The 22043-nt window shown below is 38.0% G+C and overlaps 1 protein-coding gene across 1 annotated transcript; it reads left to right on the forward strand.

Moving 5' to 3' along the window:
• The first annotated feature begins 6452 nt into the window (after positions 1–6452).
• Positions 6453–15795, forward strand: LOC143440757 (vomeronasal type-1 receptor 4-like). The gene is made up of 2 exons (XM_076927540.1): positions 6453–6474; positions 14852–15795. Exon 2 carries the CDS (start codon positions 14875–14877, stop codon positions 15793–15795), a length of 921 nt encoding a protein of 306 aa, XP_076783655.1. The 5' UTR covers positions 6453–6474; positions 14852–14874.
• The last annotated feature ends 6248 nt before the right edge of the window (positions 15796–22043 follow it).

Below are 22043 nucleotides of genomic sequence, written 5' to 3' on the forward strand. Positions count from 1 at the left end.
TTTCTTAGATTTTCCATCTCCAGGGTTGCCTTCATTTGTAATTTCTTTATTCTTTCTACTTCCATTTTTAGGTCTTGGACTATTTTGTTCAATTCTTTCACCTGCTTGATTGTATTTTCCTGTATTTCTTTAAGGAATTTATTTGTTTCCTCCTTAAGGGCTTCTACCTATTTGCCTGTGCTTTCCTGTATTTTTTGGGGAGAAATTGTTTATATCCTCCTTAAAGGCCTCTATCATCTTCATAAAATGGAATTTTTAGTTCACAGTCTTGCTCTTTAAGTGTGTTAGGGTATCCAGGGTTTGCTTTGGTAGGAGAACTGGGTTCTGATAGTGCCAGGTTACATTGGCTTCTATTGATTATGTTGTTGTGCTTGCTTTTCACCATCTGGTTATCTGTGGTGTTAACTATCCTGGGAGTCTCAAATTGGAGCAGGCCTCCTTGGAGACAGGTTTAGCTGTGTGTCCTAAGGTAGACTAGGGCTCCTGGGACTCAGGTAGTGCTGTCTCTGGTTAGAGCAGGCTTTCTCTGTCCCTGGTTAGAGAACTTCTCCTGAAAGACAGGAGGGACTATTAAGTGGGTGAGCCAAGGGTACATGTGGAATTACTGACCCAAAGGTTATGAGGCTCTTGCAGGGTAGGACAGATCCCACATTTGTGAAGCTCTGTGGGGGTCCAGATGACATGTGTATTGGGGAGGGGGTTCTCACCTGTGTCCCTGGTTAGAGCAGACCTCCTGGGGTGACAGCTAGGCCTGTTGGATCCAAGAACAGGCACATGGATTTGGCATGGGTGGAGTTGAAATTGCAGACCAGAAGGGCAATAAGATTCTGATAATATTTTAAAAATTAATATAACAAGGCTGTGGAGATGGCTCTATGGTTAGGAGCATGTACTGCTCTTGCTGAAGACTGGAGTTCAGTTCCCAGCACCCCCAGCATGCAGCTCACAAACACCAATTCTCCAGTTCCAATGTCCTCTCTGTCCTTCACAGGCACCTGTATACACATGACATATACTAACATAGGATTTCAAAGAAACCCATGCTTTAACAGTTGATTATAATAGTTATATATGTAATTGTTATAGTTGATTGCAACGAAATAAAAATTTGATAAATGCTTCACAAAGTATATATCTTGCTAAAAGCAAGTTAAGAAGTTCATTTTAGCTTCCAGTTTGAGCGATAAGTCCATTGTGACCCCAGGTGCATGGGGCAGCTGGTCATAAATTTGCCAGAAGTCACAGAGGGAGATGCAAACTGATTCTCAACTTTCTCACTTTTTATTCTGTCTAGGACCCAACTGATGGAATGACATTGCATACATTTATCTGGGCCTTCCTACCTCAGCTACCCAATTGAGAAATTCCTTAGCCAATATTTACAGAGATCTGTCTTGAAGGTGACTCTAGGTACGATCGAGTTCATAGTATGAACAGTTATTTTCCCTAGTAGCATGTGTTGCACAGAAAGGCTTACACTACATAAATAATGATGAAACATGTTGAACCAATTAAAGAGCAGAAACAACCAGTTCTTGTCACATATTCAGATAAAAATATATTTTTCAAGACAGAGAAAACAGAGCATGGAGTCAGAGTTGGCATTCTTCTTAACTAAAACAGGATGGGAAAATGTATTTCATGAAACTCAAAGCCTTGGAGTATCACCGGCTGACATATAAAATACTAGAACAGAGAAGAGACTGAGAAAAGGGTGACTGAAATGCACAGATGGTCAGCATGGTAGAAGCTCTGGCTTCTAGGTGAGGTGTGAGGGAATAGTGAGTATCATGAACATGCTTACCTCCTCTGTTAGTAGTGGAACACATAGTGGAGCCGCAAGCCCAGGTTGTGAGATCAAATTATAGAATAAGAGAAAACAGAGCAGGAGTCACTGAGTCAGCCAAAAATAAAGTATTCTGCTTTCAAACTATTCAAAATCTTAAGTATTTCAAACTCTCTCTCCCTCATTTTTCTCATTTAAAAGCAGTCCTAGCTCTATATTCAAGCATTTGCTTACAGTGAACCCCATAGCAAAATAACTTAGCTTATCTGAAACCGTAAGTTATGCTAAAAAATTATGACTCTAGGTTTAGCTTGGGGGATGAAAACAAAGATATATCATAAAAATATTAACCCAGCCTCTATTACAGCTGGGACAGCTTTGGAACCTAATTCACAATGTGATAGAATTGCCTAATAGTGTCTGGTCATTACTGAAGGCAACCTTCCATAGTAGAAGAGAGAACATATAAATATATCAGGACACATAAACCACCAGAGCAAGTAATTACTTATATAAGAGAATTTACTTGTTCTTATAACAGGGAAAATTGATTGTGAAATTAGAGTTATTGTTGTTTTTGTTGTTGTTGATGATTGCTATGACAGAGGAAAGAGTGGGGACACAGTTCTCTAACGGTGCCAAAGTGCTCATCAGCCACAGCTTTGATTTGTCAAGGGTATGATGATAAAAGTGACACAGGTACAAACCAGGATCGAGAAGACGGGTAGTTCTGGCTTCAGGTGAGACTCTGAGGGAATGCTGGGTACTAAAGATAAACTGGACCTGCTTTCTTGTACCTGTAAAGGACGCTCAACATGGAGACCCTCATCCAGGCCATGATACACAGATAGAGAACAACAAGAAGACAGATCAACAGTAAATATAGTGGGGCTACAAAGCCACCAGAACCAAATGATGAACAGTAGGACACATTTAATTTCTCAGAGAAATTTCTGTTGTAATCAAGGGCAGTCACTCTCATAGCAATTTTGCTGTTGAGAGGTAAATGTGCATGCAAGCTGAGAGAACAGTAGGGACTGAGAGAAAGGAATAAGGAGTGATTTAAAACAGAGGAATTCACCATGCAAAATGGGTATAGAAAGAATTCTTGAGCTATTGGAGGAAACCTACTTTGTAGAGAGTGAGGAAGACTGAAGATCATCCATTACATGCTTTGCAGGGAAGAACTCCCATTTCATTCACATGAAGGCTTTTCAAAGTCTCACTTCCAAAAGACAACAACTATAGCACTCTCCTCTCTCTTCAACTACATGTAGATTCTCTGCCCACCTGGATTGAATTGATCAAGGAGGGAACATGGAAGCCATGGTGGAGGAGGAATGGAGAGTTCTACATCTTCATCTGAAGGCAGCTAGAATACTGACTTATAGGCAGCTACCATGAGGGTCTTAAAGCCTCATGCCCATAGTGACACACCTACTGCAGCAGGGCCACAGGTCCTAATAGTGCTACTTTCTGGGCCAAGCACATACAAACCATCACATTCTACTTCTTGGTCCCTGTAGGCTTGCTCAAACACGTAAGTCTTGTGGACCATACCTAGCCATAGCAAAATAAAAAGGTACATTATATCCAACTTTCAAAGTCCTTATAGTCTATAGCAGTCTCAACAATGTTAAAACTCCAAATTTCAGTCTCTTCTGAGATTCATCCAATCACTTAACTGTAGTCCCCAAAGCAAGTCAGGAAACCAGCTGGGCAAACTCCAAACTCTACATCTCCATGGCTGGTGACAAAAGCAGGCTGGCTTTGAATGCAAAGATCTGCTTGCCTTTGTCTCCTGGGATTAAAGGCTTGTACTACCATGACTGGACCTAAACTTAGCTCAGTGAAATCTTGCTCCAAGATCATTATTCCCTTAATTCAATCTAATATCCTTGAACACAGGATTTAGCTCCATTTCACTTCCTGGTACTCCTTTAATACTTGAACCATGTATTTTATATTTTTCCTTCCTAAGCTTGCTACACTTGTTCAAAACACTCTCCATAAGGCTTAACCAGAGAACAAAGTCTCTGGTTAAGTCTACTAGGACAACCCATTAAGTCCCACTTAAAGAATTCCACTGCTTTCCAAATCCAAAATCCACAAATCCACATGTTTTTTCAAATGAAAGCATGGTCAGGCCTATCACAGCAATACCCCAGTCCCTGGTACCAACTTCTGTCTTAACAAGGGTTTTACTGCTAAACAGACACCATGACAAAAGCAACTCTTAAGGACAAAATTTAATTAGGGCTGGCTTACAGGTCCAGAGGTTCAGTCCATTATTATCAAGGTGGGAACATGGCAGCATTCAGGCAGGCACAGTGCAGGAGGAGCTGAGAGTTCTACTTCTTCATCTGAAGGCAACTAGGAGAAGACTGACTTCTAGGCAGCTACAATGAGGGTCTAAAGCTCATATCCATAGTGACACACCTACTTCAACAGGGTCATACCTCTTAATAGTGCCTTTCTCTGGGCCAAGCATATGCAAACCATCATAGCCTCTTATGACTATTTCATTCCACCTTCTATGTCACATTCAATCTTCTCTTGGGCCTTCCTGCTTCTTACGCTTCTTTGGGTCTGAAGAGTGAGGCATCGGTATCCTATATTTTATGGCTAATGACCACTTATAAGTGAATATATACCATGCATGTGCTTTTCAGACAGGGTTAAGTCACTCATGATGATATTCTCAAGTCCCACCTATTTGCCTACAAAATTAATGATGCCTTAGCTTTTAAAGCTGAAGTGTATACCATTGTGTAGATGTACCACATTTTCTTTATCCATTCTTTAGTTGAGGGACACCTAGGTTGTTTCCAGTTTCTGACTATTATAAATAAAACAGCTATGAACATAGTTGAGCAGTATCTTTATGGGATGGTGGAGCATCTTTGGGTATATGCCCAGAAGTGGTATAGCTGGGTCTTGAGGTAGAACTATTCCAGGTTTTCTGAGAAATAGCCAAATTGATTTCCAAAGTAGTTGTACAAGTTATTACTCCCATCAGCATTGAAGATGTGTTCCCCTTGTTCCACATCTTTGCCAACATGGATTATCTCTTGAGTTTTTTATTTTAGCCATTTTGATGGGTACAAGATGGAACCTCAGAGTTGTTTTGATTTGCCTTTTCCTGATGGGAACTTTGAACATTTCTTTAAGTGCTTCTTGGTCATTGGAGATTCCTCTGTTGAGAATTTTGTTTAGCTTTGTACTCCAATTTTTAATTGGGTTACTTGCATTGTTGGTGTCTTTTTGAGTTTCTTGTACATTTTGGATTTTAACCCTCTGTCAGTTGTAGGGTTTGTGAAGACACTTTTCTAATCTGTAGACTGCTGAGTTGCCATACAGACAATGTCCTTTGCCTTATGGAAGCTTTGTACTTTCATGAAGTTTCATTTCAGTTGTTGATCTTAGAGCCTGAGCCATTGGTGTTCTATTTGGAGAATTGTGTCCTGTGTCAACGTGTTCAAGGGTATTTCTCACTTTCTCTTCTATGAGACTTAGTGTATCCGGTTTTATGTTAAAGTCCTTCATCCACTTGGACTTGAGTTTTGTGTAGGGTGATAAGTATGGATCTATTTTTTATTCTTCTACATGTAGACATTCATTTAGACAACCAGCACCAATTGTTGAAGATGCTTTCTTTTTTACATTGTATGGTTTTGTCTTCTTTATCAAAAATCAAGAATCCATAGGTGTGTGTGTTTATTGCTGGGTATTCTATTCAATTTCACTGATCAATGTCTTTTTCTGTACCGTTATCGTGGAGTTTTTAATCACTATTACTCTGTAGTACAGCTTGAGGTCAGGGATAATGATTCCTCTCAAGGTTCTCTTATTGTTTAGGATTGTTTTGGCTATTTTGTTTTTTTTTTTTTTTTTTTTTTTTTTGCTCATATATCGTTGAGAATTTCTCCCTCAAAGCGTATAAAATTTGTGTTGGAATTTTGATGGGGATTATATTGAATCTGTAGATTGCTTTTGGCATGATGGTCATTTTCACTATGTTTATCCTACCTATCCATGAGCATGTGAGATCTTTCCATCTTCTGATATCTTCCATTTCTTTTTCAGGTACGTGAAGTTATTTGCATACAGGTTTTTCCCTTGCTTGGTTAGAGTTACATCAAGAGATTTTATAGTGTTTGTGGCTAATTTAAAGGATGTTGTTTTCCTAATTTATTTCTCAGCTCATTTTTCATTTGTATAAAGAAGAGCTACTGATTTCTTTGACTTGAGTTTTATCCAGCTACTTTGCTGTAGGTGTTTATCAACTGTAGGAGTTGTCTGGAGGAATTTTAGGGGTGGCTTATGTAGAGTATCATATCATCTGCAAGTAGTCTTTAACTTCTTTTCCACTTTGTATCCCCTTGATTTCCTTTAGTTGTCTTACTGCTCTGGCTAGAAATTCAAGTACCGTATTGACTAGGTAGGGAAAGAGTGGCCAGCCTCGTCTTGTCCCTGAATTTAGGGGAATTGCTTTCAGCTTTTCTCCATTTAGTTTGACGTTGGGTGTTGGCTTGCTGTATATTGCTTTGATTATGTTTAGGTATGTCCTCTCTATCCCTCATTTCTCTAAGACCTGTAACATGAAGGGGTGTTGGATTTTAATAAAGGCCATTTCAGCATCTATTTACATAATCATGTGATTTTTTTTCTTCCAGCTTGTTTACATAGTGGATTATACTGATAGTTTTTTGTATATTGAACCAACCCTGCATTTCATGGAATGAAGCCTATTTGATCTTGATATATGATGTCTTTGATGTTCAAACCCCATTCTTGACATGGGTGACACACCTAGTGAGGTAGCCAAATCTTATATCATTATATGTAAAAGAAGCTGCCTGGTGATACATGGACACTCACCCCATTATCAATAGGTCCCGGCTCACAGTGTAAGCTTTGAACCCTTACACCAAAATGTATCTTCCATGATAGTCTCAATATAAGGAAGAGTACATTGTCTTCTCTTTACAACCTAAATATTTATGGTTGAAAGAAATCAAGATTTCTGGCCCTTCCTTTCTCCCTCTTGCCCCTCCAACTGGAGATATCACTGAGAATCTTTGTTCCATTAAACTTTCCTTAATCTTTATATATAGTGCACATTATTTTTCTCATAATGCTTCAGCTTTGACTTTTTGGTGATGTGCAATTTCTTTTGCCCCAGGTTATATATATATATATATATATATATATATATATATATATATATATATATATCAGGCTTCTCATACTGCCTGTAACTATTGAACCCTTTGGCTTCCTCAAACACCTGCACACATGGGCACATTCCCACTCAGAGACACATAATTAGAAATTTTTCAAAAAACTAGGTGTTGTTTTAAAATACTTGTAACACTTTGTCCAATATATAAAGAGAAAAAATAAACAGTAATTATCCTTCAGATGGAGTTGGCTTTAAACATGTTTTTTGAAATAGTTTTATTTGGTCTTTGAAAATGTCACACATGTATACAGTGTACTTTGATTCCATCACTACCCTCTCCAGTTCCCTAATTGTCCCTCACCTAACTTCTCCTGACTTCATGTCTTCATTTTTCCTTTTTCTAATGACTCCTAGGGTACAATTAGCTTGTGAATATGCACATGAATATGAGGGTATCTGTTGTAGTTTGGAATCTACCAGGAGCCAAATCCCTAAAAGAAAATAATTCTCCTACTCTCAAAAAGCCATAAATTGCAAATAGCTCCTCTGCTAAGGAGTCCCTCTTTCTATCCCTGCAGGAATTTTCACTGGCTTGAGCACTGGCAGGTCCTTGGAGATTACTACAGCTCCTGGAGTTTATGTATGATATTCCTAATAAAATGTATTTTTTTTAACTGAAAAGGGGAAAAAACTTTTCTTATACAATATATTTTGAGCATGATTTTCCTTCCACCAATTCCTCCTAGATCCTCATCCACCTGTCTACTCTCATATTTTTTTCTTTTTTCCTATATATTTCTTTTGAGGAGTTGAAACTGTCTAGGATGCTGGGTAATGAAGAAAGGATCTCCTGGGGCAAGGCCATGCAACTTGCTTATATTTTGATAGCAATGAAGTTTCTTCTGTGTGCCTCTCTGCCATACCCTTTGTTCTCTAAAGGATGACAAAAATGTTTCCACTGTGATTCCTAATTGCTTCCTTGGAGTTGCTGATGTAACTTGAATTTTTTATTTTGTTTTATTTTCTTCCAGAAGCTCAGGCCCAAGGTGTTTAAAAGTTACTTCACACCCTTGTGGGGCTGCTGTCATGGATTTACAGTTGAGTTGAAAATTATCTGTCTTCTGGGATGGAATACCAGGGGATCATGCGCCTTTAAGTCAGGGCAAATATCTTACCATTGTTTAGCAGAGACTCACTTGACAATGCAACACACACCATCATGATACCTTTGAGCAGGAAGATAAGTGACTACAGCATAGAAGTAGTAAGAGCTAAAGACTTTAAAAAGCATTCTTTGGAGAAGTCACACTTCTTTTCGCAGATACATCTTCATTTTCTCCCCAAATGCCTTTATTAATGGTAGTTGTACTTAAAATCTTTATTATGAATTTCTTTCTACAGCGCTGCTGAAATGAAGAAAGAAAAAAAGGAAGGAGGGTAATAAGAAAGAGAAAGAAAGAAAGAGGTCAAGGTAGAGAAGGGGACTCTTGTGATGATTTAAGAAGTGGGTACTTGAATAGGTTTTTGGATGAAATTGGGTTATTTTAACTCATGGCAGAGTTGACTGTCTCCAATACTTCCTAAGCTGTGAACCCTGTACCTCACATGAACTGCTACTGAGTCTCTCTTACCACTGATATCACCTCATTTTCAGGTATGTTTGACTTTCTCTGTTACTATTGTCATTGCCACTATCCAGAGTTTCACAAGCTATCATATATCTGTCTGATGTCAGGGATTTCTGTTAATACACAAAACCCAATTCAAAACAACAAAACAGGGATCTACCACATTATATACTTATCTAATACCCTTCCAATTCTTCTTTACAGATAAAATGCAAACTCATCACTGTGACTCTAAATTTGGTATCAGTAAGCTAAGAGCCCATGGTAGTTATGACTTTAGTTGATACCATTACTGTAGCTCTATATCATATAGCATAACTTGAACTTCTCTCATATTAACCACAATCCAATTACATTTAGGATTAGAACTAATGTCAAACTACAAACATTTATCCTGTTAACCTTTGTGAGTGTACAGTTCAGTGATGTGAAAATGGATCCTAATGCACTGCAGCTGGTCTCCAGAAGATTTTATCACAAACCCAAATCTAGGTGCCCATGAATAATATTCTACTTGCATCCCTGTCAATCATCATTCTAGTGTCTTTTAAATTTGCATTACATAATTAATATATTGTTGGGGATGGTATGTCCACCTTAAATAAAATACATGTGTAGAGATGAAAAAAAATATGTTTTGGGAACTGGGTCTCTTTTTCCAACATGTTCGATCTTAGATGAAATTCTAGTAAATCTAGTCATTAGACTAGGTACCAGAAAATATTTACCTGTTGAGAAGTCTTTCTGGCCCTCATAATTTTAGTTCCCATATATTCTTTGTCAATCCCTATAATTACAAGATCATCATGCAGTAGTAAAACTAGTCATAGGACTTAGATGAAGTCTGCTAAGTTTATCTATGATGTAGCATGTATAAACATTCTTTTCAACAGATAAATGCTATACCATTGTATATATTAATCATCCTGTCGTCATGAGATTTGTTACTAATGGGTGTGTGGAATGATTGCATCTTTATTCCATTTTGAGTGAAAGTGACCAAGGACTTACCTCATCAAGGAATGGGTTTTAAATCTTTTCAAAATTACACCAAGAATTAGAATTTGTAGATGAAATAGCAATGATGGTTTTCTGTGGAAAAGTATTTTCTATGCATAGGGCATCTATACCATAATAACTTCTTTTAGAACAGTATTTATAATAGTAACAAAATTAATAAGAAAAAAGCATTAAGAAACAGGTCACTCCATCTGGATGCAGTGAAGACACAGCGTCAGAGGCTTATCAATTTATTCTTCCTCCTGCCCCTCTTCTAATATCTCAACGCCTGTAATCAGCTTGAAGAAGTTAATGAAGAGTCAGCGTCCCCTATGCCCTGGGCTTGGGGACTGAGGTGGTTAATATTGGGCTGTCTTTCTAGGGAAAAGTAGTGGTTTTGTTGGAACAGAGAGGATTAGCTAGGATTTATTTCATAGCCATAACCTATTGGTAGAAATATGTATAATTGTTATCAAGATGAAGTAATAATTTCTTAAATGGTACAAAATTTACTTTGATTTCAAATTTAAGGTTTTCATTGGTACGAGCTTCCTATTGATATAAAAGTGAGATGAATATTGTTACTCTCATAGGCATTGTGCCTATATAACACATTTAGGAATACAAGGCTTAGACCCAGTCCTTCTTTAACTTTTCTAATTGATTTGAGATGGTCAGCCTGTGAGTTAAGGGCCTATAGCAAATTCATGGCTTGGAGTTTATTGTTAGGGTGTTTTCTATATTTTATTTAGAAATAGCCGAGAGGAGTTAACAGACAACAATCCAGATTACCTTACGTGGATAGTTGGTTTTCAAAACATCATAAGTCCACAGAATTGACATTACAAACATTTCTGTATTAATGTTCATTTTGATTAGAGACCTGTCTGCTCCTGACAGCTTTCTGTCATGGATTCTAAGAAGAAATTGAGCATCTTTGGAGTTACTCCAGTTGTGGTGAGACAGCCACAAGGCAAGAATTTCCGTTTTCCATCTACAGACAAATTACTGTCCAGAAAAGGACACAGTTGCAGAATAGTCAACTGATTATATCTGCCTAGACAGAGTAATCAGCCCTTAATAATTCTGCAGCACTAAGGTCTGTCAAATGATCCTGGGTCAGAAGGCTAAAGATCAGATGCTCCAACATTTTGTAGTATAGGGACTGTCCAGGTGTTCAGCGGTATCTATAAATTTGCTAAGTTTTAGAAACTATGCTTTGTGCTTCCCATAATTTCAGTTAATTCAGTCATTCTGGATTTCTGGTGGGGTTGAAAACTTATAGTCTCATAGCCAATCCTGGCTATTTACTTTGAGAGAAAAGATTTGAGTGGATGGTTTTCAGCTGACATTCATTTTAAAGCCAAGAAAAAAATCCAGGTTCAGAACTAAGTGTTTTAGTTAGGATAGATGACAGAGGTTCTGGTTAGTCAACAAAATGATGGACTGTGTATTAGGTCTATCCTGTACCTCACAGGTACAAATTGGTATAATTATGCTCTAAATGTATTTTGAGAAAAAAGTTTTATTTTAACAGGAAAGGTGATGTGTAGGAGGATCTAAGGTGGGAGGAGTACTGAGAGGAAGAGAAGGAGTAAGTAGAGGAGGAGAAGAAGGAGAGGAGAAGCTAGGTGATGAGGGAGCAGATGTTCTTGTGTCTCCACCAGTCAAAGATAGTTGATATATCTAGGTTGGGTATTGGGTTACACTTCTGATTGAGCAATACCAAACTTATAAAGCCTTTGATTAACATTTTAAAAAAACTGCATAAAAGCAAAAAGCAAAAGGGGGCATGGGATAAGGGTTTTCTAGGGAGGGGAAATGGGGAAAGAGTATGGCATCTGAAATGTAAATAAAATATCCAATAAAAAATAAATTAAAAAAAAGAAACATGTCACAACAAATCCATTTATTTTAGGACAGAAATTATTACAATTTTAAATGAATTATATAGAGTGCATAGGAATAGGCATTTATGTCATGTTCTTCAAGGAAAACTTTAGTGATACAAAGAAGTTTTTTTCCCTTAATTCCATACATAAAATGACAACACAGCCACTATATCACCAGAAATAATGATTCTAAATATCATTCTTCTACAACGTGACATGCTGATAAGCATTTATACAAAAAGAGTAGGACTGTAGCTCCATGGCAGAGTACTCATGTTTCATTCATTAGACTCTGGGTTTGATACCCAGTACTTCCAGTAAAATAAAATTTCTATAAAAGAGAAATGAGACCAGCTTGACCATGACAATTTTAAATATTGAGCATGAGATTGTAACATTATGTTGATTATAAGAATTTTCATTATTAAATAAAAAAATTTGCTATGAAAGCAAAATATTTTTAAAAATTGATTTGTTTTGAAATTTTTAATTATTATACATAGCATTTAGTTTCATTATGACGTTGTCAAACAAATTTATTTCTGAGTCTCTTCTTTCATTTTTTTCCTTCATTCTCTAGACAATCTCTTACCTCTCTCCATAGCCTTTATAATCTTTTTCAATTTATCGACACATTGTCCTGTTACTTCCTCTTGATTCCTCAACACCTGTTTTCCCCTTACCTTTGATTTCTTCTGGTTTTGTACCCCCAAACCACTTTTCTCTACACTTACATACATATGAACATTGTGATCTCTGTCTTTGTTTGAGAAAGAACGTGTTTTACCCTGAGTCTATGTCACCTTGCTGAATTCTTTGCTAGTCTATCTAGTTTTAAAAGATTATATGACTTTATTTACCTTCACGAATGAACAAAATTCCACTGTATATGAATTACACTCTTCTGTTATTTTCTTATGTACCTCTAGGATGGATATCATTTCCTTGCTATTGTGAAAAAAGGCAACATTTTACATGGATGTACCTCTGTGTTAGGACATAGAATCTTTTAGGTATATGGACAAAATTATATAGCTGTGTTATATTGTAACACTATTTTAATGATTTGAGAACTCTGTGTCTTTATTTCTATAATACATGTAGTATTTTACCCTCATACCAGTATAGAATGAGAATTTTGACACATCATTGTCAACATTTCTCATTGGTTATTCTCTTAATGTTAATTATTCTAAGGCACGTGATGAAGTCTCAAAGTATTTGTAATATGCATTTCCCTGAGGGCTAAATGTATTGAACACTTCAAAAAACCATTTACTGCATATTTGTGTTTCATTTTTACGGAAACACTTTCCCATTTCATTAACTTCTTTGTTGACTGAAAAGTTTGTGGAGCACTTAATCTTTATTTTCCTTTATACATTCTAGGTTTGAAGCTCCTGGGTGAAATACAGAAGTCAATGATTTTTCTTCCACTAAGTAGATTATATGCCTACTTGGCTGGTAGTTTACTTTAACGTGCATAAATTGCCAATGTAGTTACACATTAATTCTTGGTGCATTTCCTGTGCTATTTGAGTTCTGTTGCCTTTCTATATCTTATATTACTAAAATGTTCCTCTGAGAGTTTCAGCACTTCAGGTTTAAAATAATTTAACATTAATTGTTATGGAAGGTGAGGAGACATAGAAACAACGCAGTATGTCTGCATATGAATATCAATTTTACATAAATTTACTCAGGATCAGGAGGTCTGAACCCCTAGTCATACCAAATATTCAAGTAAGAAATGATTGCATCTTTGGAAATTCTTTCTGAGAACTGCTGAGACTCTGGAGGGCAATGACAGGGAAAACCAGACTCATGATATACTTACTCAACATTGGTCATTTCCTATGTGACTTCTTATTTTCTCATGTGCCTAGATGCTTGTCCAGCATTTGCCATTATTGATAACAAGATTTGATGACCCAATATGTTAGAAATGCAGTAACACTAAGATTGGAGGTCATTGGAGGTAATTGGTAATTGTTTTTTTCAATTTTGTTAAAGAAAATAATAATAATAATAATAATAATAATAATAATAATAATAATAATATGTATAAATTCTACAGCACTTTAATTTGTACAGAGTCTTCATTATGGTTCTTGTTTCTCCTCATGCTCAGCATTTAAGCTTTTGCCTTTATTTATGCTATTTTTAATACCTTTTTATATTGTATATGAAGATCTCTCCTTAGAAGTTTGATTTGCTCCCTGTCACTGTAGTCCCTTAATTATTGGTGATGTGGAGCCCCATTTTACAAACATTTTGGAGACCTCTGTATTGTTTAGAAGAACTTCATTCAAATCATGAACCCATTTCATTTGTTTGATATTTTAGGTATCTTCTAAAAATATTTTTATAATGCTTATTAATTCATTGAGAATTTTGCACAATTTAGTTTTTGATGATATCTACCCCGCAACTAACTACTCCCAGTTCCACCCCGAAATCTAGGTCCACCTACCTTTAGTATCCTTTAAAAAATTAAACATTCTGGGTGTTGTCCACATACATTAGGGTGTGCTTCTTTCCACTAGACTATAGGACCATATTTTTAGATTTAATTGTAAATATTCTTTTTAGGGTAGAAAGATGAGTCAGTGGTTAAGAGTATGTACTGGCATTACTTTTGAATATGAGTTCATTTTCTAGCTCCTGCCAGTGGTTTACAATTGTCTACAAATACAGCTATAGGAGAACTCATCTTAAGCCTCTGGTCTCTGCTTGCACTCACACTCACATGCAACCTCCCCAATACACACATCCTTAAAAACAAGACAAATCTTAAAAGAAAATATTCTTTACATATTATGAATATTTAATCACCCATTGTTAATATAATTTTCAAATATTTTCTGTTGTTTCTCTTGATGAAAATTGAACTCAGCTTCATGTGAATTTTAGAAAAAATGTCATACTTTAAAAGTTCTTTCTTTGAAAATTGATTCAAAATTATTATATTTAGTCAAAATCAATAAAAACGTTAATCTTTTTTGTTTGTTTACCTTTTTATTTTTTGAGAGTGTCATGCTCTGTATATAGCCATGACTGTGCTGGAACTGCCTCTGTAGACCAGATTAGTTTTAGATTCATAGATCTGCCTGCCTCTGTGTTTTGAGTCATAGGATTAATGTGTACACGACTACATCCATTAAAAATTTTAAACATTAGAAAAATATTCTACAATTTTCATTGAAATAATATAGAAATATCTACTCTTATAATGAAAAATATTAAGTATTCTTTTTCAGTGACATAGCTATACAAATACAGTGAAATTATGAATGTTTTATTCAAGCTAACTTCATGAAACAGTGCACACCTAATTTCCAGGGTATATTGACTATAATAGATTCATTTATCTTTTTAATAGGAATGAAAATGACTCCTGAAAACTTGCCAATGGGAATATTTCTCTTCTCCCAGATTGTAGTGGGAATGCTTGGCAATTCTTCAATACTGTTTTATTATGTCATTTTTATATGCAGTGGGAAGCACTTAATGCCTAGAGACCTGATTATAGAGCACTTGACTTTATCCAACTCATTGTCCATCATCTCAAAAGGCATTCCACAGACACTGTCGGATTTTGGATTTAAAGACTTCCTGGATGATATTGGATGCAAAGTGATAATGTATATTTACCGAATAACCAGGGGAATGTCCCTGTATGCAATGTGCCTACTGAGTTGCTTCCAAGCACTCACAATCAGCCCCAGCAATCCCAGGGGGATGATGCTTAAACACAGAGCCATGAAGTACATTGGTTCTTCCTGCTTAGTCAGTTGGCTTGTGCATTTGCTTCTAAACATCATGACTCCAGTAAAAGTGACAGGCTCCACTTACAGCAAAAATATGACAAACATGGATAGTTATGGGTACTGCTCATGGTATGCTCCAAGAAATCTGGCAACTGCACTGTATATGTTCTTATTGTGCTTCTGTGATGGCCTGTGTCTGTGTCTCATGGCCTGCTCAAGTGTCTCTATGGTGAATATCCTCTACAGACATAAGAGACAAGTCAAGCATATCCATAGTGCTCAACACTTTCTGAAAGTCTCTCCTGAGGACAGAGCTACCCAAACTATTCTTATCCTGGTGTGCACATTTATCATCTCTTATGCAATCTCTTCTATACGTGTAATCTTTACAACCTATTTCAAAGTTTCAGTGCTTTGGCGAGTAAGTGTATTTATATTTCTAGAAATATGCTTTCCCATATTTTGTCCTTTTGTTCTCATCAGCAATATCAGGTATAACTTTAGACTGCTTTTACCCTTTTGTGGTAAGAGATAGCTCCCTCCAAATATTGCATGAGACATAGTTGTCTGTCTTATATATTGCCATAGTCTTTTAACAATTGTTGAACACTAAGGCTGCAATTTGAAAATATCAATCTTTTTTTAAATTTTATTTTTTACTTATTTATATATTTAAATACATTTCAGATTTTATCCATTCACCCCATTCCCCCCACCACCCAGGAACCCACATCCCAACCCCCCTCCTGCCTTCACAAGGGTGTTCCCCCACCTATCCCCCACTTGCACCTCCCCACCCTCGAATTCCTTCCCTCTCGGTGTTCAGCCTTCATGGGACCAGGAATCTCCTCTCCCACCCATGCCTGACAAGGCCATCCTCCCCTAAATATACACCTGAATTGTGGGTGCCTCCCTTTGTGCTCCCAGGCTGGTGGTTTAGTCCCTGGGGAGCTCTGGTTGGCTGGCACTGTTGCTCTCCTCTCGGGGCCACCAACCCATTCAGCTCCTTCAGTCTTCTCTCTAACTTCTCCATTGGGAACCCTTGATCAGATCAATGAGTAGCTTTGAGCATCCGCCTCTGGATACATCAAACTCTGGCAGACCTCCAAGGAGACAGCTACATCAGGCTGCTGTCAGCATGCACTTCCTGACATCCATATTGGCGTCTATTTTTGGTGACTGCACATGGGGCAGACATCTCCCCATGGAGTGATCTCCCCAGGGCCTCTTCTTGACTTTCTGTCCCATACATTGTCACCTTATTTGTCGCGCCCCGCTTGTCCAGCAAGGAAGATGCGACAAACCGGATCCTTCTCAACAGCCTTTATTGTGGAAGCGCTCTTTTAGATTTCTGTGAGAGACTCCTCGAATGCCCAGAATGGGCTGCTTATATACCCCCAGCCCTGGGCGTGGCAAAGCACATGGAGGTGTCCGATTGGTCAATTTGCAATGCCTCATTAGCATACTCATTAGCATACCCTGCCTGGGAGGGGGTGATTGGTCAGGTTAGTGGTACCCTAGTGTTACCTCATTTGCATGCCCCGTTCGGGAGGGGCTGGAGCCAAATTGAACTGCGAATGCGCAGGCCTCTGGTAGTTCCTACCAGAGCCTAGGCAGGCACCATCTTGGATTGCCACCTCAGAGCGGCTGGAGCGCGCAAATGTACGCCCTTGGCCCGCAGAGTTGAAGCTGCGCAGCGTTGTTTTAGTCAGTCGTGTCAACTCTGCGGTGCCATTTTATTCAGCTGCATAAGGTTGGCGGCCTACATTATTTGCTCCCTTGAGCATTCTGTCACTCCTTCGAAGAAGGACCGAGGCATCCACACTTGGTCTTCCTTCTTCATGAGCTTCATGTGGTCAGTTAGTTGAATCTTGGCTATTTCAAGCTTTTGGGCTAATATCCGCATATCAGTGAGTAAATACCATGTGTGTTCTTTTGTGATTGGGTTACCTCACTCAGGATGATATTTTCTAGTTCCATCCATTTATCCAAGAATTTCTCAAATTCATTATTTTTAATAGCTGAGTAGTACTCCGTTGTGTAAATATACCACATTTTTGTATCCATTCCTCTGTTGAAGGACATCTGGGTTCTTGCCAGCTTCTGGCTATTATAAATAAGGCTGCTATGAACATAGTGGCGCATATGTGCTTGTTATATGTTGGAGCATCTTCTGGATATATGCCCAGGAGTGGTATAGCTGGGTCCTCAGGTAGTGCTATGTCCAGTTGTCTGAGGAACCTCCAGACTAATTTCCAGAGTGGTTGTACCAGCTTGCATTTCCACCAACAATGGAGGAGTGTTCCTCTTTCTCCACATCCTCGCCAGCATCTACCATCATGTGAATTTTTTATTTTAGCTATTCTGACTGGTGTGAGGTGGTATCTCAGTGTTGTTTTGATTTGCATTTCTCTGATGACTAAGGATGTTGAGCATTTCTTAAGGTGCTTGTCAGCCATTCGAATTTCCTCAGTTGAGAATTCTTTGTTTAACTCTGTACCCCATTTTTAATTGTCTGGCATCTAATTTCTTGAGTTCTTTGTATATATTTGATATTAGCCCTCTATTGGATGTAGGATTGGTAATGATTTTTTCCCAATCTGTTGGTTGCTGTTTTGTCTTATTGGCAGTGTCTTTTGCCTTACAGAAGCTTTGCAATTTTATGAGGTTCAATTTGTCAATTCTTGATCTTAGAGCTTAAGCGGTTGGTGTTCTGTTCAGGAACTTTTCCCCTGTGCCTAAGTATTCGAGGGTCTTTCCCACCTTCTCTTCTATTAGTTTCACTGTATCTGGTTTTATGTGAAGATGCTTAATCCACTTGGAGCTGAGCTTTGTACAAGGGGATACGAATGGATTGATTTTCATTCTTCTACATGCTGACCTCCAGTTGAGCCAGCACCATTTGTTGAAAATACTGTCCTTTTTCCACTGGATGGTTTTAGCTCCTTTGTCAAAGATCAAGTGACCATAGGTGTGTGGGTTCATTTCTGGATCTTCAATTCTATTCCATTGATCCTCCTGCCTGTCTCTTTACCAATGCCATGTAGTTTTTATCACTACTGCTCTGTAGTACAGTTTGAGGTCAGGGATGGCGATTCCCCCAGAAGTTCTTTTATTGTTGAGAATGGTTCTTGCTATCCTAGGTTTTTTGTTATTCCAACTGAATTTGCAAATTGCTCTTTTTTATCTCTATGAAGAATTGATTTGGAATTATTTTTCATTTTTTTTATTGGATATTTTATTTACACTTCAGATGCCATCCCCTTTCCCCTCTCCCCATTCCCCCCCTTAGAAAACCCCTATCTCATGCCCCCTTTTCCTTTTTGCATTTATACACTTTTTAAACAAATGTTAATCAAGGGCTTTATAAGTTTGGTAATGCTCAATCAGAGGTGTAACCCAATACCCAACCTAGGTATATCGACTATCTTTTACTGGTGGAGATACATGAATATCTGCCTCCCTGTCTCCCCCCTCTTTCTCTCTCTCATCACCTAGCTTCTCCTCTCCTTCTTCTCTTCCTCTCCTTACTCCTTCTCTTCCTCTCAGTACTCCTCCCACCTTAGCTCCTCCTACATATCACCCTTCCTGTTAAATCTTTTCTCTCAAAATACATTTAGAGCATAATTATGCCTATTTGTACCAGTGAGGTACAAGATAGTCCTAATACCCAGTCCATCATTTTGTTGACTAACCAGAACCTCTGTCATCTATCCTAACTAAAACACTTAGTTCTGAACCTGGCTTTTTCTTTGGCTTTAGAATGACTGTCAGCTGAAAACCATCCACTCAAATCTTTTCTCTCAAGGTAAATAGCCAGGATTGGCTATGAGACTATAAGTTTTCAACCCCGTCGGAAATCCAGAATGACTGAGTTAAGTATAATTGTGGGAAGCACAAAGCATAGCTTCTAAAACTTAGCCAATTTATAGAGACCTCTGAACACCTGGACACTCCCTCTACTACAAGACGTTGGAGCATCTGTTCTTCCATCTTCTGGCCCAGTATCATCTGACAGACTTAGTGATGCAGAATTATTAAGGGCTGATTACTCTGTCTAGGCAGATATAATCAGTCAACTATTCTGTAAGTGTGTCCTTTTCTGGAGAGTAATTTGTGTGTAGATGGAAAGAGGCAATTCTTGTCTAGTGGCTGTCTCACCACAACTGGAGTAACTCCAAAGATGCTCAATTTCTTCTTAGAATTCAGTACAGGAAACTGTCTGGAACAGACAGGTCTGTAATCAAAATAAACATTAATACAGAAATGTTTGTAATGTCAATTCTGTGGACTTCTGACATTTTGAAAACCAACTATCTAAGCAAGGTAATCTGGACTGTTGTCTGTTAACTCCACTCAGTTATTTCTAAGTAAAACATAGAAATCACCCTAACAATAAACTCCAAGCCATGAATTTGCTATAGCCCCTTAATTCACAGGCTAACCATCTCAAATCTGTTAAAAATATTAAAGAAGGACTGGGTTTAAGCCTTGTATTCCTAAATGTGTTATACTGGGACAATGCCTATGAGAGTAACAATATTCATCTCACTTTTATATCAATAAGAAGCTCATACCAATGAAAACCTTAAAATTTGTAATCAAAATAAATTAGTGCCACTTAAGAAATTATATCTTAATCTTGATAATAATTGTACAGATTTCTACCCAGTAGGCTATGGCTATGTAATAAATCTTAGCTAATCCTCTCTATTCCCACAAAACCACTACTTTTCCCTAGAAAGACAGCTCAATATTTACCACCTTAGTCCCCAAGCCCAGGGAATAGGGGCGCTGACTCTTCATTAGCTTCTTCAAGCTGATTATGGGCATTGAGATATTAGGAGTGGGGGGAAGAGTAAATTGATAAGCCTCTGATGCTGTATCTTCACTGCATCTAGATTAAATTCCAGGACCTCAGAGGTTTGAGCAGGTCTGCCCAGCTTGCTTGATGAGTAGATACACCAAGGCTGATTATTCTGCAATATACAATTCTCAAAACAAATTTCAGTATCAAGTTAATTTTTTAAAAGAGGGCTGACATTTTATTAAGCATGTTGGTTCTAACTGCTTTTCTTTTCCCCCCTCTTTTATTGGATATAATATTTACATTTCAAATTTTATCCTCTTACCGCATTCCCCTAACCACCCAGGAACCCCTTATCCCATCCCCCCTCCTCCTGCTTCTATGAGGGTGTGCACCTCCTACCCCCCACTCCCCGTCTCCACCCTCAGATTCAACCCCATCACTCAGTGTTCAGCCTTCATAGGACCAAAGATCTCCTCTCCCACCTATGCCCAACAAGGCCATCCTCCCCTAAATATATAGCTGGAGTCATGTGTCCCTCCATATGTGCTCCTAGGCTGGTGGTTTAAACCCTGGGGAGCTCTGGGTGGTTGGTATAGTTGCTCTCCTCCTGGGGCCTCCAACCCTTTAGGCTCCTTCAGTTTACTCTCTAACTTCTCCATTGGGAACCTTTGTTCAGATTAATGGTTAGCTGTGAGTATCTGCCTCTGGGTATGTCAGACTCTGGGGGACCTCTAAGGAGACAGCCTTATCAGGCTGCTGTCAGCTTTCCCATCCTGACATCCATATCAGCATCTATTTTTGGTGACTGCACATGGGATGAATACCCAGGTGGAATGGTCTCCATACAACCTCTCCTTCAGATTCTGTTCCACACTTTGTCTCCATATTTGCTCCCTTGGGTACTTAGTTACTCCTTCTAAGAAAGACCTAGGCATCCACACTTGTTCTTCCTTCTTCATGAGCTTCATGTGGTCTGTTAGTTGAATCTTTGTTGTTTCAAACTTTTGGGCTAATCTCTGCTTATCAGTGAATAAATACCATTTGTGTTCTGTTGTGATTGGATTACCTCACTCAGGATGATATTTTCTAAGGGTCACTTAAGTATACTATCATATCATCTGCAAATAGTGAAATTTTGACTTCTTCCTTTCCTATCTGTATCCCTTTGACTTCCTTTTGTTGTCTAATTGCTCTAGCTAGGACTTCCAGTACTATATTGAATAGGTAGGGTGAGAGTAGGCAGCCTTGTCTAGTCCCTGATCTTAGTGGATTGCTTCACGTTTCTCTCCATTTAGTTTGATGTTGACTACTGGCTTGCTATATATTGCTTTTACTATGTTTAGGCATGGGCCTTGAATTCCTGATCTTTCCAAGGCTTTTAACATGAAGGGATGTTGAATTTTGTCAAATGCTTTCTCAGCGTCTAGTGAGATAACAATGTGGTTTTTTTCTTGTTGTTTATTTATGTAGTGGATTACATTGATGGATTTCTGAATATTGAGCCATCCCTGCATTCCTGGGATAAAGCCTACTTGATCTTGATGGATAATTGTTTGATGTGTTGTTGGATTCGGTTTGCGAGAATTTTATTGAGTATTTTTGCATCAATATTCATAAGAGAGATTGGTCTGTAGTTCTCTTTCTTTGTTGGGTCTTTCTGTGGTTTAGATATGAGTGTAATGGTAGCTTCATAAAACGAATTGGGTAGTGTTCCTTCTGTTTCTATTCAATGGAATAGCTTGAAGAGGATTGGTATTAGGTCTTTCTTGAAGGTCTGACAGAATTCTCACTGAAACCATCTGGCCCTGGACATTTTTTGGTGGGGAGATTTTGAATGACTGTTTCTATTTCTTTAGGAATTATGTGACTGTTTAGATGGTTTATCTGCTCCTCGTTTAACTTTGGTACCTGGTATCCATCTAGAAAATTGTCCATTTCATCCAAATTTTCCAATTTTGTTGAGTATAGGCCTT

Source organism: Arvicanthis niloticus, chromosome 30 (assembly GCF_011762505.2).
Source record: "Arvicanthis niloticus isolate mArvNil1 chromosome 30, mArvNil1.pat.X, whole genome shotgun sequence".
NCBI classification, from domain to species: Eukaryota; Metazoa; Chordata; class Mammalia; order Rodentia; family Muridae; genus Arvicanthis; species Arvicanthis niloticus.